This window comes from Anastrepha ludens, chromosome 3 (genome assembly GCF_028408465.1).
Source record: "Anastrepha ludens isolate Willacy chromosome 3, idAnaLude1.1, whole genome shotgun sequence".
NCBI lineage: Eukaryota > Metazoa > Arthropoda > Insecta > Diptera > Tephritidae > Anastrepha > Anastrepha ludens.
This window is the reverse complement of record NC_071499.1, coordinates 66,720,792-66,738,303: the sequence shown is the minus strand read 5'-3', so window position 1 is coordinate 66,738,303 and position 17,512 is coordinate 66,720,792. Positions and strand designations below refer to the sequence as shown.

At 38.2% G+C, this 17,512-nt stretch overlaps 1 protein-coding gene across 1 annotated transcript; it reads left to right on the top strand.

Moving 5' to 3' along the window:
- Nucleotides 1-4,068: 4,068 nt before the first annotated feature.
- On the top strand, nt 4,069-11,863 carry LOC128857538 (homeobox protein unc-4-like). Its single transcript, XM_054093289.1, has 4 exons — nt 4,069-4,088; nt 6,079-6,283; nt 11,170-11,309; nt 11,386-11,863. The coding sequence occupies exons 1-4, from the start codon at nt 4,069-4,071 to the stop codon at nt 11,861-11,863; spliced, it is 843 nt and encodes a 280-aa protein (XP_053949264.1).
- Nucleotides 11,864-17,512: the final 5,649 nt, after the last annotated feature.

Genomic DNA, 17,512 nt, shown 5'->3' with positions numbered 1-17,512 from the left:
TCTTTTACAACTTCGAAATTATAACTGTCAACAGTGACGTGGGTGCCGATACGCGAGTTCGCCGACTGTTTGTTTGATGACAGAAGGTACTTCGTTTTGTCCTCGTTCATGGTTCCATGCACTTGGGAGTGGCCAGGACGATTCTTCTACATATGGTTCAAGCAGCTCACAACTTCCGGGATTAGCCCAAGTATCCTCTGGATAGCTTTCGAACACCCGTTCGGGAGTGAGCCAACGTGAGAAGGCGAAGCATCCCAGGATATCTGGTTGTGCGCGAGGTTGGGACCCGCCACTTAAAAATCCCCCCCAATGATAGAATTTTAGCGGCGCGAAGTTACCTTCCTCAATCTTCGCGTCGTACATATTTCAATGGGAAGAACCCATACATTCCTTTTAACTCTTCCCAGGTTTTCAATATGTTCTGTTCCTGTTTCCACCAGCGTAGAGAAGCCTGGAAAGCGGGTCTCAAAAAGTAGTCTAACTTTCTCATCTTCACTTTCGATGAAGGTGTCTTCTATTTTTCTGAGGTTCGGTGAAGATGTACTGCTCTCCTATGCTATACACTTTATGGAGTCTAGAAACCTTGTTGGTGTGCTCAATATTTTCTCAAAAACTTCTGATCTATTATGATTCATTTTCTTAATCTTTTTATTGTAAAGTGTTAAAGCGCGTTTGTATTCGAACGTGTCTACGATTCTTTTGGACCTATTATTCTCAGTTGACTTAGGTGATTCTAAGTACATTGTATTATTATATTTTATTGAGCATTTTTAAATACATATGTCACGAAAATCTACATTTAATGCATCCGAGACGAACAAATAGTTTGGAATTTGTAGCAAATACAGCAGCATAAATGTATGCGAAAAAAACGAATGCATCAGTGCTAAGGGCAAAGGATTTACTTGTGAAGAAATTGCGAAGGAGTTCAATGCCGTAAACGATGGCAACACCTCCAATACATTTTTCAACTGTAGAGGAGTGTTGTTGTCAATATTGAGATGGAAAACTTGCGATTCAAAGACTGTGTTAACGGATGATGGCAATAAGTTGTCTAAAAATTCGTATGTTGTTGTTGTAACTCTAATTTTTTTTACTGTAAGTCTTTTGAAATAATTGCAGGATTCTACCCACATTAGAAACACCACCTCGATCCTGTTACAAAAAGGAAGAAGATGAGCGCACTATTGCGGACACCTCGAACACTGCGTAACAAAAGCTCGAAGGCGACGTTCTGGAGGAATTTCGTTTCTGTCAAAAGCAAATGAATCGAGGCTACATTACAGGCAGAAGTTGTTTTGGTAAAGAAGGAAGAGGAGAGAGTCAAATGACGCTTATGCGTGAGCGATTTAGATGGAAGTGAATGTTCTTAACGTCATTAAAAAATGAATAATTGGTATTAAAAGAATTATATACGTAAGTAATAAGTATTTGTATATAGTAATTATAAATGAAATTTCATTAATTTCAGGTGAAAGTTGCGGTGCAGTTTTACCAATAAAGCGAATACAACCATTACTCAGTACTGCTGGGGCTACAATAATGTAAGAAAATCTACGCTTCCACACATCCTATGAGAGCGCTCAATGCAATTTCGCGTTATAATGGATACCGATTTTCTGCTCCATTTTTACACTTTAAAAGCGGCGTCTACACGACATTCGTGTTTTCATAACCACTGTCAGCGACAATGACCATCGGGCAATATTTTTCAAACTTCTGTGGTATAGTGTTTACACAAAGAAGGAGACAAACTATTTTTGTTACAGAAAACTTCATCATCGTCATCTCCTGTATAGAAATGCTGTTATTATTACTGTTTTTAACTAATGCCCCTACATATTCACGCGATTTTATCATGAGTGCAGTTCACTGCAATATTTTCGAACATTTCTGTTCCGTTTAAGGAAACTTAAAAAAATCTGTATGCAGAAAAGCAATATAACGAGTTGCAAGTTTAATGGCACAGATGCACTTGTTTTTGAAAGCCGCAAAGATCTGCCTCAGAATTAGTCTTCTGAATATCGCTTGCAAGTTTCTATCGAGGGTATCGCACGAAAGACTGAAGACCCCATTAACCACCTAATTGGACCCTATCAGTGTGATTTTAGGTCTGAAAAATCGACAATTGAACAAATATTGCAGGGCCAAATCTTGGAACGTACCCAACTAAAACGAGTTGTCTATATGCCGCATGGCAGCATGGTCACCGCGGATGGCGGGTCTGAGGTGAATGTCGAATACGGAATTAGCAAAGCTAAATCATCTTTCGACATCCTTCCTCCATTGGGGCAAAACAACATTGGGGCGTCACACCAAGCTGCGCATCTTCAACTCGAACGTCAAATCCGTTCTACTAAATGATTACACAACCTGGAAAATAACTGCGAAGATCACGAAGTGCCATTCATAAATCGGCCTTCGTCGGATTTTGCGAATTTTCTAGCCCCGGACAATAACCAACACCAATTTGTTGGCGCAAGCTAACCAGGTCAACGTTGCATCAGAAATAAAAAAAAAGGAAATGACAATGGAATGGCCATACACTAAGGAAAAATGACGACAACGTCGCTAAACAAGCGCTACGCAGGAATCCATTTCAACAAACTGGTAGAGAAATTAGTAGGCCACGTACTGGCGGTGCTCACAGAAGCTGAAATAACCTCCCTAGCGCAGAACCGTGTCCGTTGACGAAGAGGAGTGGTTAACGCCATATGCTTCAATAAAGGTCGTGATGTCTGAATTTGGTATCCACGCAAAAACGAACACGGCTGTGCAAAATCAGCAGCTCAGAATTAAGTCAGAATTGAGAATATGTATTTCGAGCCATTTGATACTAAGCAAAGTTTCAGACAGGGCCACATACTAGGCGAGCCATTAGGCACCATATTTTATAATAGCGTACAATTATTGTATGCCTATGATGTTGATATCATCAGCTTTAAAAACCGCGCTGTTAGCTCCGCCTTTTCTAAGCTGAAGTGAATGTATCTGGTGGTGAACGAGGAAAAGGCGAGGTATCTCCTGTCATACAACAAACAGTCGGAGCAATCGTGTATCGGCAACCACGTGACTGTTGATAGTTATAGTTTTGCAGTAGTGAGATACTTTATTTATTTAGAAACCAGCATTAACAGCGATGATAGCCTAAAAATCTTACGGGAGAGAGATTCTCTTGCTAATAAGTCCTACTTTGGACGACATAGGCAATGGAACGATCAAAAATCGCACTTTATATTCGTAAGTCTCTCATCATGTTCGTCCAATTGTATGGTTCAGAAGTATGAACAATGACAGCATCCGATGAGGTGCCCGATGGAGTGTTCGAAAGAAAGATTCTGCATAAGATTCTTCTTAAGAATATCAGTTTGGAAAGTGAATTTTATAGACATATTGGTTTTCTTGCAAAAAATATTAGTTTGGGAAAAAAGAAATACATTATTTTTTTGGGAGATGGCAGTAGTAATCGATATCTCGAAAAGTATCGGTCAAACAATTTAAAGTTTATGCTCGTTGTCAAGGTCACATTTCACATAAAAAAAATAATTTTGCTGTTTTTTATTTGTTCCATTCAGTTGTGATTTACAGTGTGCTAACAATGCTATTTTGGTTTCGTAAAACCGGTCAGACATTTTTGATTTTAAAGAAAATGTCGATAAAATCACAGAAATAATCGAAGTTGACCGGCATGTTAGTAGTTACAGCATCGTCCAAGAGCTAAAAAACATGAAACAGTTTAAAACCATTTGTCCAAAAATTTTACGCAAAAATAATGGACAACATTAGAGAGACATCAACAGCAGAGATTTTCTTAAGATAGTAAGTAGTCTGGTCAAATACTCATTTTTTATAGATATTTTTCAAGATCTTTTTTTTAAGAAAATAAAATGTGATTGTTTGATTTTATAGCTATATTTGTTGTTGACATTAAATAGTATACAAAAACTATATTATTTTTTTTTTTTACTAATTTTTTTGTAGTAGTGTGGCACCAAAGTAAGGGTCTTAAAAACAAGGTCGGTGGCTTGTCAACAAGATTTCGACAGGTTATTTTTGACGAATAACAAAATGTCGGACTTTCGAAAAAGGTATGTCTTTAGGGTGGAAATCTGACTGTAGTATGGAAAGTTAGGGCTGAAAAGAAACGAAAGCAGCACCTGCCAGAATTACTGATGTGTGGAATAACTGATGAAAATTTCAGATCAATCAGTTAAATAGAATTTACTGTAGGTCGTTGACAGACCAGAAAAACGTTGTTTTGAGAAAAACACGTTAAAAGTTTTCGAATAGATTTTCTTGACAAGATTCGTACTTACATTACTCGTCTATGCCTGGTGCGTATAATAATCCTTCGGTTTTTTTCATAGGCATCATTTTTAGCAAGTTTTGCTGCTCTACGACTTGACCTGGCCGCTTTAGAAGCTTTAGCTGCGTCTTTATCCGCCTTTGATACCCGAGCGGCATTGTTTTTCGTAGCGTAGCTAGCAGCGTGCGGACCGATTGTAACTCCCATAGTGTCCATAACTTTCAAAATAGGATGAAATCCTTCATTGAAAGTGCATGCAGCTAGCAATGTAGCTATTTCAAGGGTCTTTTGCCCAACAAAGATATGTTTTGGAGCCAAATTCCATAAGCAATGATTAAATGCTTCATTATTATTTTGCGTGTTTTTGCCTAAACAGAGTTTCAAAAGGTCCTCCGACGACAATTCTTTATAATTCGGCTTCAAAAGCAATACGGTATCCTCGTCAAAAGCAGGCGGATGAACAAAAGTATGTTTCTTCTTTTCGGCTTTGATTCTTTGATACTCACACCAAGACTCGGCACCCTCCGGGCAATGGGAATGCTGGGGATTTTCGTCAGTAGAAATCAATTGGTATTAAGTCGCCCACACAGCGTTTATATATCTTCCACTGAGTTTTAGCTTCGAATAATTGCTAATCCATAATACGCACTAAGTTTGACCATTAACTTATTAGACAGCGCAAGATGTTTGCTTTTTGGTGCATCATCAGTCTTTTCACCTTTTTTTGATCTGCGTTCTTTCTTTTTCAGCGGCTCAGCTTCACCCGTACATTTTCTGTTTTCGTCTGCTTTTTTTTCTTCTTCAACTACAGCTTTTTTTCGCTTTTTGCAAATGCGTAAGGGCTTTTTTTGCCTCTTTCACACGTCTTTACATGCGTTTTTTCACATGCAAGACAAACTCGCTTTTTCGACGAGAGGATTACTATCGTAAACGTCAGCATCAATCAAATTTTTGAAGGTCTTGGAGTCCTAATTAATTTTAATAATATAATTAATAATTTCTTTTACATATAAATATATATATATTTTTTTTCAATTTTTAACCAGACTACTACCTTAAATATATATTTAGAAGGTGGCAGTGGTTTTGTCCATTTTATATATGTAAAAGGTGGCGCAAGATGTTTTTGAATAGCTTTTTTATTAAATGAAAAAATTATTTTGAATGTTGGAAGTCTTTATTTTGACCAATACGCATTCCTCAAAAATTATAAATCTTCCGATGGGGTGATACATTTTGTGTCAGCTTGTGCGTATATAAAAAAAAAAAAAATAATTGGCGCGTACACTTCTGTTAGGTGTTTGGCCGAGCTCCTCCTCCTATTTGTGGTGTGCGTCTTGATGTTGTTCCACAAATTGAGGGACCTATAGTTTCAAGCCGACTCCGAACGGCAGATATTTTTATGAGGAGCTTTTTCATGGCAGAAATACACTCGGAGGTTTGCCATTGCCTGCCGAGGGGCGACCGCTATTAGAAAAATGTTTTTTTTTATTAATTTTGCTTTCACAGAGTTTCGAACCAACGACCTCTCTGTCAATTCCGATTGTGCGTATATAGAGCAGTATATATTGTTTCGGCATAATCGATAAACCATAAACGCATATTCCTACCATATTTCGAGTAAATGCCGAAGGAATCGATTTCTCAAACCCCAAAAAATTCAAAGCTTTGACATTGCACCCATTTTTCTATAAGATTATGATCTTTGTTTTAGTATTTTTGATTTTTTCTGATAATATAATTAATTGAAATTAAAAATTCGCTGGTTAAAGAATAAATTGTCGTTTTCTGCTTTGCTTAGAATCTTTGTTAGATGATGAGACGGAGAGTAGCCACTCGAAGCGCCGTCGTCGTACGAATTTTACTTCATGGCAGCTGGAGGAATTAGAACAAGCATTCCTTAAAAATCATTATCCTGAGGATACCTTAAGAGAAACATTGGCGATGCGTTTGAGCCTGAAAGAAAGCAAAGTCGCTGTAAGTACTAAATATAAGTACATATAAACATATATATGATTGTCATGATATGGTAGTTATATAAAATTGTTTCTTAATATGACATATCAATTTGGCAACGAATGAATACCTCGACAGCAGTTACAGTTGCTTTAACGATTGGCTGAAGGGTTAAATACATAAGCACATTCTTATGGGGGGCATTCATCATGCAATCAGTTTGTACAACAAGCCGCCGATTGTGAGGTCTGAGAGCATTTTGACTCAATTCTTGTCACTGGTTGTATGGAAATCAAAACAATTTTGATCTTCGAACGTCAAGTATAAATGATTTTACATTCCGAACGGACGTATATTTTTGCTGAAGCGCAACGAAAAACTATTAGCAAGACTATCTACAGTGTCAAGGGTGTCCCGAGGAGCGACGGCCTACTTTTGGTTGACAGGAAATATTTTATTTTGTCTACATCCCACCTCGGACTCATTCACTTCGCTTTTTTACAAAATTTAGTGCAAGCAGAACAAAATGGAGAGATTCTATCAGCATCATTAACGTCAGCTTGCATAAGAAAACCGCAGCAAACTCAGCTGAACCACAGTTGCGGCAAGAAATCGAATAATACAGATTAAAAATTTTTATTGTAAAAGCCTTTCGCTCGTAGACCCGTGTTATTGACGTCCATTGGTAGTATCATTGGTCCAGGTAAACGAATCGCAAGTGCAGCTATATCTAAATTCGAGAAGCGGCAGTAAAGGCGGTGTTCAAATCACTTTATTGTCAATGCTAAAAATCTCAAGACTTCTGGCGCTTGTAATCCAAGTTTAACAATATAGGATAACGCTAACTTGAGAGTATGAAGGCGGAAGCAAAGAGCAAAATACCATCTTGATATTATCATATTCAGTGGTTCCTACTTAAAGAAAATTATTGAATTCCTGTGAAAAATTATCTTATTAGTCAAAATAAGAAAAGAATATAGTAAGAAGGATGAGAAAGGTACACTAGTTAAAATACAAATACACCAAATTTTCACTACTCTGTCACATGGAAAAATAAGGCTTCATTTTCTCACGGAAAGGAAACGCTAGCGATTGCCGACGACGTTGAGTCCTGCAGATATGTATTTTGAGTTTTTCGAACACATCTTTGGCAAATTTAGTTCCGGGACTTAAACTCCCACCACTTCGCTGCCTATTCAAAACTTCAACTGTCTCAAAAGTTCAGGCCCTTGAAGTATTCTCGTGTGTAAAAGATTAGATAAAGTAAAATTTAGCTTCATTTGGTGTTTCTAATTAGCATCAGTTTGTATGAAGGAACGGGCCTGTAAGCGAACTCATACGCGCCTTAGTCCAGTGGGATAGAAAATAAAACTTTTAACTCGCTGGCTCTGCTGGAGATGTCATTGAGTCAGGATTCTAGAGGTCTCATCAGGTAATTCAAACTTTTCTTTTGCGATTTGTAGGGGTTGATCCCCAATTACAGCGTCCGTAGGGCGAGAGTTGAGGTGGTAACTTTTTAGCGCTAGTCCTTCGGTAGCTTTTATGTACTTACATATTACCAAACATCGTATTTTAACTTCAGAAAGCAGCTTTTGGTCTGTATAAGGGATGTATTAGATGCTGTGGTGGTCTCTACAGGAAGATTACTTGCAGAACATTATAGTATACTTCTTTCCCTGTAGAGTTTATGTTTGGGCGACATCAGAAGGCACCTCGTGACTATCTCCTAACATTTTCGGGTTCTTTATAGTCGGTCGGCTAATCACCTACCCCGTCAGAAATTAAAAAACAGATTAAAGCAACAAACGCAAGACTGAGTCTTGTCGAGGCCCTATGCTCCCGAGAGGAGTGAACAAGGAAAAAAAAATAGTCGGTATTGGCCCAAATCCGTAAAAGTCAAATTTAGTGCGAGTATGTCAATGGTCGCAAAAACCTCTATCGATACCCTGTTTAAATTATGCAAAAAATATATGGTATGTATGTACATATACGCATTTGCAGTATTTCATTGAAGTGAAATTGTTAGGGGAAACGGTTTCGTGCTAAATAAACATCGCATGCAACCCAGCCACATCAAAAACAATTTGCTTCACGATTGTAGTCAATTTACCATAATGCTATTTAATATTGAATTTGAAGCACTTGTTTGAGCACAATTTACACACGGATTTTTCATTTATACGATCATTCGGGCATTTATAGAATTGAGTTAATTATGTACGTGCATAGGAATGTATCAAAGCATATATGTACTTATGTACCTATATCTAAATTTTGTATTCCTTGCATGACATTCAGTATTTCCTGTATAGCCAATGTTAGTAGCTCCATTTTGTTAGTAGCTCCCTATTTAACCAAAGTAACGTTTTGGGTGAGTTTTCTTATTAGTCCATTGAATGGAAAATCCATCCAATTTTAGATATTTGAAAAAATTATGAAAATCCAAATGATTATCCTCTCAGAAAAGCAATAAACCGTAACAGTATGGTCACAGTTTCTGCAAAAATTCAACTCAAAAATGTCCCCAAGAATGGTTGAATCTACTGTTGCTAATGTTTTCCATTGATTTCCACGCAATTCCATAAGCATTTTTAACTGAGCGCTGTTAATTCCTATCTATGAACAACAACTACTGAATCCAAGTACAACCAGCAGCAGGTAGGTATGTATACTAATATTATATACATCAGAGAACTTTTTTTCCAAGAAGGTTGAAATCAAAATGTCAGAAACATCATCAAAGGCGCCGTCACAGCAGTGGTATCTGGGGCACACTCCCACTTGGACCTAAAGATATTTCATCAGAGTGGAGCCATGCTTATGTCTACTAACACAATAGGCATCTGCGACCAGATTCCTCTCCTGTGGGCATAAAGAGACTCTACGCCTTCGCTAAAATCCATTTCTTCCTCAGTATTTTTTTGAGTAAATGGTGCTTAGAAAATTTTGCGATAGTGTGAAATTTACAATCTATCGTCTTGTTATCTGTCTGATACTGTAGTGAATGCTTATCTCAAGCGTCTGCTCGATTGTTTTTTTTTTTGTTTAAAGCAGCTCGTCCCCGGTGGTGTGCTGCTGCTGAGCTTTCCTTTTCCAATAAATTTGTTGCAGTCTCGTCATGATTGAGACCACGAAAGCTTCTACTGCGTCCCATTTGACGTTGGATGAACACATGTTTTGCACAAGTCTGATCTCTGTCGGCGCGTGTTCTAAGACCCTCGCGAGCAGGGCCCGACCTCCGCTCTACGTTCTCTATTTAATTGGAGCAGTTGGGCCAATAGGCGCTGTCTGTTAGCTGGAAGCGATGTAGATATTCCACAAAACATCCGTGACCGGTGATTAGTTGAGGAAGTAATAGTTAGTAACGCCGTGTCTTCTATTCACACACTTCTCCAGGTTTGGGATGAGTCTGTACGTCCAACGGCCTTTGATAGACTCTTCTCATCTTCTTTGCCACTCGCTTATAGTTAGATCGTGCTGTCTCCGTAGCTTTTTCTGCTGCCGTCGATATTGCTCCTTGTCCACCGTATAAGCGATGTAGCGCTCTCTCGTGGATATCTACTGGTACCTTTCCGGCAATAACATGATTGCGTTGTGCATAATGCTTTGAGGACGCAGGAACGAGGGAGATATTAACTTTTTTCCGATAGTCAAGCTGAAATCAAGGCACTGACGACGTCATGGTACAGCTCCATTGCCAGACCCTTTTTATATTTTCTTTTATTTTACAGCGATTTGTTTGCTGTGTCGCAAAAGGTTAGTATCCATTCGACAAAACTCTTTCTGCTCTGCAAAACTATGTTAATTGTATTTTTGAGTTATTTAATTTTTTAATGGAATACCCAGGAGGAAAAAATAAGCATTATCGACATCTGTTCTTCTTCGCTTCGCAGGAAAATGGTTTGCAAAGTTCAAAAATGGCCACTTTGACGTCGATGACACGTCCTGCAGCGGAAGATTTTCTGAATTCGATGAAGAACGTCTCAAATCACTTTTTTCATTTTTGAAGGAGAACGGTCGCCAAACCAATCGGGAATTGGCGGAAAAATGATCTGCGATCATAAAATGATTCTCAATCACCTTCGTTCAATGGGATTTACTGAAAATTTAGGAGTCTGGGTGCCCCACGAGCTCAACGAAAAAAACAAAGAAAGTCGCGTTCAAATTGCTTCTCAACATCTCACCCGCCATCGAGCAACACGCGCTCATAAACAGCGCTTTTTGTACCGAATCGTCACGGGAGATGAGAAATGGTGCCTACACATCAATATGAATCAAAGAAAGAAGTGGGAGATACGCCAAAGCCATGAGTCAGGCCGGATCTTCATCCAAAGAAGGTCATGATATGTGTTTGGTGGGACTGGGAGGGCATGGTGCACTGGGAAAAAATCGAAAAGAATGGCACGGTCAACAAGGAGTTCTACATTGCCCAGCTACATAGACTATTCGAGCTGATCGACATGGTCAAACCATACTATTTCATGACAACGCCAGGCCCCATATTGCATAAGTCGTCGAAACCGCACTCCAAGAGATCGAATGGGAGGTTCTTCAGCATCCGCCGTGTTTTCCGCGCCTTGCACCAACCGATTACCATCTTTTCCGCTCCATGTCAAACCATATGAAAGGTGTTACCTTCGATAACAAAGAGGTTCTTAAAAACGGGCCCAACAACTTCTTGTACATCAGACCAGGCGATTTTTGGCGGAACAGCATCAACAAATTGGTTGAGAGGTGCAAAGAGGTTGTAAAAAGTAACGGCGAATATATAATTGATTAACTTATTGATATAATTATTGTGTTTTGTTTAAATACAAGTCTTTGGTAAAAACGCTACGAACTTATTCTCCAACCTGATACATACATATACAAACATATTTAAATTATCAACAACTATATATTTCCAGATATGGTTTCAAAACCGTCGAGCCAAGTGGCGAAGAAGAGAGAACACGAAAAAAGGGCCTGGTTGGCCGGCGCACAACTCTCATTTGCAGACATGTTCTGGCGAGCCGATATCTTTAGAGGAACTTCGTGCTAAAGAAAAGTAGGATTTTTTACAAATAAAATCAAATAACAACATTCTAATTACGCATACGTCTATACATATATTTCTTTTTTAGAGCAAAAAAGCAAAAACGAATTTCCAAGTTAATTGAGCGACGAGCTAGGAGATTGCGTCTTAAAAACATCGAAGCAGACAACGCACAAATGAAGCGTGATTACATCGCTCAACTTTCAGCCTGTGAAATCCTTTCTGAAGAAAAATTGCACGGAGCCGATAAGCCGTTTCCGATCGTTTCTGTCGGCGGTTATTTGAGTCCAAATAGTGGGCACAAGCCAAGCATCTTAAAAAATGCGAAGCGAGTTGAAAAATCGAGAAAACCCAATGATTCGATGGCCGATTATTTGCAGGCGAATCTTAATAATACCTTGAATTCAAAACAGAGACATGAAAATTATATCAAAAACGAAAGACAAACTTGTGATAACTTATATACCGATGCTTGCACAAACTATGGTCGCACGCACTGCACGTTAGCTAAAAAGAATGTTAAAAATATTTCTTCTTTTAGTATAGAATCACTATTGTGTAGTTAGCAGTAGAAATACTGGCGTTTATACATACATAACTGCAGTTCATTAAACTGAAAATCCCGCTTCACGGATGCTAAAAATAATAATTCCGCTCCTCCCACACAAATTATTTAGTTTAATAGAAATAATTAATTTTTAAATCAATTTACCAATTTCCTTTACCTCAACTTTGACAACATGACAACTTAAGAAAAAAAAATGCAATTAAATTTATAAGGCGATATCGGATAAGTTTACACGAAATAATAAATTTAAGTTAGTATCATAGATTAGCATAAGTTTTTTTTAGTAAACTTTATTTTGTATTCTGTCTATACCTATGATTCGGAAGGCATTTTACAAGTATTTGATTACTTTGATTACATTTAAAAGTGACTTTGATTGTATTGTTAAAGACGTAAGAGGTGTGTTCAAAAAGTATCTCGAATTTTGAATTTTCGCAGGTTACGTATATTCGAATTTCGATTTTTTTGTGGCGATATGTTGGTACTCATGTGTCTCGCTGATGCCGACGAGTTCGGCCATTTTGAATGTTCAGTTAATTGTTGACAGCTGCTTTGTTTGCACGTGTCTCGGCTGGTCTCCGATTTTTACCTATTCAAAAAGATGGATCAGAGAACCTGTATCAAATTTTGTGTGAAAAACGAAATTAGGTGCGCGGATGCATTCCGAATGTTGACTGTGTCATACGGAGAAGCTATCATACTTTGAACCAAAGCAACGTTTATCGGTGGTGCAAAATGTTCTCAGAAGGCCGAGAAAATGTGAACGACGAAAAGCGTACCGGACGTCCGAGCACTTCAACAACAGACGAAAAAATTGATGAAGTGAAGAAAATGGTATTGGCCAATCGTCGAATCACTGTTAGAGAAGTTGCTGAGGACCTAGACATATCGATTGGCGCGTGCCATTTGAGCATGAGACTCGTTGCCGCAAATTCGTACCAAAACTGCTCAATTTTGACCACCGCGACGACCCAAATTTGCTCCAGAGGGTCATAACTGGTGACGAATCGTGGGCTTATGGTTAGGACGTGGAAACTAAAGCTCAATCATCTCAATGGAAGCTGCCGTACGAACCAAAACCGAAAAAGCGCGCCAAGTTCGGTCGAATTAAAAGTTTTGCTTACCGTTTTCTTCGATTGCAGGGGCGTTGTGCATCATGAGTTCTTGCCACAGGATAAAACGGTCAATAAGGAATATTACCTGCAAGTTATGCGCAATTTGCGCTAAGCAATCCACCAGAAACGCCCGGATTTGTGGAAGAACAAAAATTATCTCCTTGATCACAAATCGTTGCTTGTGCGCGACCTTTTGGCCAAAAACAACACATCGAAGGAGGATCTGAACAAGATAAAAAAGTGAATTTTTGAAGTGCTTCGAAGATTGGAAAAAATGTTGGCAGAAGTGCATAATATCTCATGGGGACTACTTGGAAGGGGACAAAATAGATGTTGATGAATAAATAAATAACAAACACAAAATTCGCTATACTTTTTGAGCACACCTAATATTCCTGTGAAATACCCTTCCTAGTAAATAAATTCAATATTTGATAGGTAGCTCTTAGACGAGCTGGTTCAATGTTTTTCTTTTCAACCTAAAAAAGATGCCTGATGGTGGCATGAGGTTAGAGGCCAGTTCATTTGGGTGCGATTGAAGTCGATTTCGGTATTTTCTGGTTAATTTTTGTTTTTCCTCTTTTATTGAATGGATGTTTATTCCGATGAATTTGGTAATTTGTCACGTACCACGAAGCGTTGACTAGGATGCGTTGGGTCTTGGACTGACAACGCTGCAGGATACGTTTTAATTTGATGATGTGCTCCACAGTTGGATTCCATAAGCCCAAACTTGTTTTATCACAGATTTGTAAAGGATAAGCTTGTTTGCAACTGAGTGGGTGGATTTACGGTTTCACAACCAGTACATATTTCGAGTTATTAATCCTAGAGTCTTCCTTTTGGCAGAGATATGCGTTTTCATTTGATGTTCCGGAATAATTTTTTTGCGTTCAATAAAACCATTAAACGTTTAAGAAAGACTTTTTCAATTTAATTTTCCTATACTGTCAGGTAAAAGGCTGACAGGACGATATGATTTCACTTCATCACCTGGTTTTCCCGCCTTGAGCACCATTTTAATTTCTGCCACTTTCCATTGAGCTGGGAAGATGTTTCAGGGGAAGCAGGCATTGTACAAATGAGTAATGAAATTGTAGGATTCAGGAGGTAGTTTTTTTAGAATTTCGGCCGTGATGCGATCATACCCTGTTGCCTTGTGATATTTTAGCTATTTAATAGAGCTAACTATTTCACTTTTGGTGAACTTCTTCATCGGCAACTCTGTGATGTCAAAACAAGGATCAGCTTCAGTATCGTTTGGAGTAAAAATATCTTTTTGGTGTTCAGAAAAAAACTCTGATTTCTCGATTACGGTTTTCGCCCAGGAACCATCTTTTCTACGAAGTGGTGGACGGTACTCTGTTATTGAACTTACATTTTTGCTGACGTTCCACAAGGAGTAGTTAGTGAGGTGTGTTGGATCCAAACCCTACAGAAACTGCCTAATTTCTTTATCGTGTTACTCTTTCAACAAAATGTATATTTCTTTTGATAACACGGTGCTACAGTGAATCGGAACTTTTGAAGTGACATGGTGAGCACTGTAGATCTAGCCAAGAACGACGCGGAACCGTGTTCAAAAAATTCCTCCCTCAAATTTTTTATTTATTGTTAAAAACCCGATTTTAGGTGTTTTCCGACACTTATAAATTCGTAGCTCGTCTGCATTTCATCCGATTTCCAATCTTGAAACAGTTTTGGTTGAGGTAAATGTTAGTCCTTCTGACGTATGTCTTCTATTTTTCACGCTAAGCAAACATAACCACTGATTTTTCAACACAAAACTTAAATTGTAGTCAATTTTTAAAATTTTTGCGAGTTTAACGAGATGTTGTCGATAATATTGAAATGAAAGGTTTATTTATTGGAGGTTGAATTAGTTTTAAAGGTTTTTTTCGAAGATTTGGGGCTTTATTGTGAAAAAACGGTACAAAATATTTTATTCGAAGTATTGGCCATCGCTAGCTACAACTTTCGCCCATCTTTCGGGCAATTTCCGGATGCCGTTTCTCCAAAATTCTGGCCGCTGCTTGGCTATCCATGACTCAACCCATATTTTGGTAGCCTCGTACGAGGAGAACCGCTGGTCCGCCAAATCGAGACTCATATGCCGGAACAAATGATAATCGGAGGGAGCTATGTCTGGACTATACGGCGGGTGGGGTAACACTTCCCAGCCAAGCGTTCCAAGGTATTTTTTGACAGGTTGAGCAACATGCGGCCGAGCGTTGTCATGTTGCAAAATAACCTTATCGTGCCTTTTTACCGTTTCCGGCCGTTTTTCTTTCAATGCCCGGCTTAAACGCATCAATTGCAGTCGGTAACGATCCCCCGTGATTGTTTCGCCCAGTTGGAGCAGCTCAAAATATACGACGCCGACCTGATCCCACCAAATGCAGAGCATGATTTTCTTGCCGTGAATATTCTGCTTGGCCGTCGACATTGATGCTTGGCCGGGCAAACCCCATGATTTTTTGCGTTTTGGATTATCGTAGTGGATCCATTTTTCGTCGCCAGTCACCACCCGATGCAAAAAACCCTTCCGATTTTGTCGCTCGATCAGCAATTCGCACGTAAAAAGTCGCCGTTCGACGTCGCGCAGCTTCAACTCGTACGGGACCCAATGTCCTTGCTTTTGGATCATTCCCATCGCTTTTAGACGCTTGCAAACGGTTGATTTATCAACGCCCAATGATTCAGCAAGCTCTTCTTGGGTTTGGCACGAGTCCTCGTTTACCAATTCCCCCAATTCCGCGTCCTCGAACTTTTTGGGCTGGCCAAGACGCTCCTTGTCTTCGGTGTGAAAATCACCACTTTTGAATCGTCGAAACCAGTACTCACATGTTGAAATCGACGGAGTATGGTCTGGGTAGGCCTCCTGCAGCAATTCACGGGCTTGGGCTGTATTTTTTTTCAAATTGAAGCAGAAAAGCAAAGCTTCCCGCAAATTGCGTTTCGACGGCACGAAAGTTGACATACTCGGAGCACGAAAACACTGCGTTGTTTATACTTCAGCGAAATGACAGATACTGATAAACAAAGCCTAGGGATGAGGCTTTGTCATGAATATATATTCAGTATTGCCAACGCGATAAAGTGATAAATAGCGCCATCTGTGTGTCACCTTTAAAACTAATTCAACCTCCAAGTCTTGTAGCTGTGTCTATTTCGAATGTAAAAAGCATTTAATTTTAAAAATCGATCAAAATGTGTCGAAGTAACGGATTTTTTTGTAAAACACAAAAATCAGTAAACAGAAAGTTTTGTTCACTACTTTCATATTTGCAAATTTAATGCGGTTCTCCGTTATTATTTGCGAATTACGTGTATAATTAAGTATAGTTAAGTACTCATACCTGTGTCCATTCCGAATCTAGCAAACATTATTTCATCAAATTTGATAAGAAATTTTCCAAGTGAAGAACGTTTTTGTAGAAATAAAATAAAAACAGAACATTCTCGAGTTTTGAACAGAAGAAGAATAGAAGAATTATAACGTCAAAAAAAAAAAACATAATGCAAAAAGTAGCGCAATTTGCTGACTTACTTCTGTAATTTTCTGACTTACCCGGACGTAGTATTACCTAACTAAACCTCACCTAACCTAACGTCATCGAAACCAATCCAACCGTACACATTTTATTGGAGTTTAAAAATATGTATATATAGGGTATATGTATATATCACTACATATTATAAAACAAAGTCGCTTTTTCTGTCCCTATGTCCCCTTATACGCTTAAATCTTTAAAACTACGCAACGGATTTTGATGCGGTTTTTTTTTAAAGATAGATTGATTGAAGAGGAAGGTTTATATCTATATAATGTGAAGAAATATATAAAGGGGGCGTGGCAATCGGTCAAAATGTGGCAAAAAAACATAATTTTTTTGTTTTCACGGCCATAAATCATAAACAAATCAACCAATTAAAATGAAACTTTCTTGAAGTTTAACTTTGAAATATTTACTTTCGTTCTGCATCAAAAAATATAATTGATTTATTTGTTATTTAACCAAAATTGTTTAAACAAAAGCAGCTCTTTTTCCAAAAAAAGCTGTTTGTGTGTGTGTTCGCTGTCAACCGAATGAAGCAACAGGCGTTAAGCGATAATCTCACCACACCTCATTAATGTTGAATTACATCGTATGGTGACGTATGTATGTATGTATTTACGAATCGCTCGCATTATTTCATTTCGGACATATGTACATATGTATCTATGTATGTACTGAATTCCATGTAATTATATGTACATACAATTTTACAGCGAAATAAAACGCTATTTTCAGGTTCTATATTAGTAAATCGCACATAATTAAAATACAGTTTTTGAATAGTTTTTATTGATTCGGAGCGCGTTTAGTTTGCTATCAATTCCATACAATAACATTTTTTGTCATTTACTTTTTACGACAACTAATAGCTTATTTTCGAAGCGATTTCAACAAATGGGTACAACATTAATCCTTATCCAATTAAATACCTTAAATACATTGTTGTTTTCATATAGATCTATGTATATGGCT

Bases quoted from the DNA above. Each gene is read 5' to 3' on its own strand.
- LOC128857538 (XM_054093289.1), top strand. From the start codon at position 4,069: ATGTCGGACTTTCGAAAAAG. The intron at 4,089-6,078 runs GTATGTCTTTAG...CGCTGGTTAAAG, and splicing joins ATGTCGGACTTTCGAAAAAG to AATAAATTGTCGTTTTCTGC. The intron at 6,284-11,169 runs GTAAGTACTAAA...ATATATTTCCAG, and splicing joins TGAAAGAAAGCAAAGTCGCT to ATATGGTTTCAAAACCGTCG.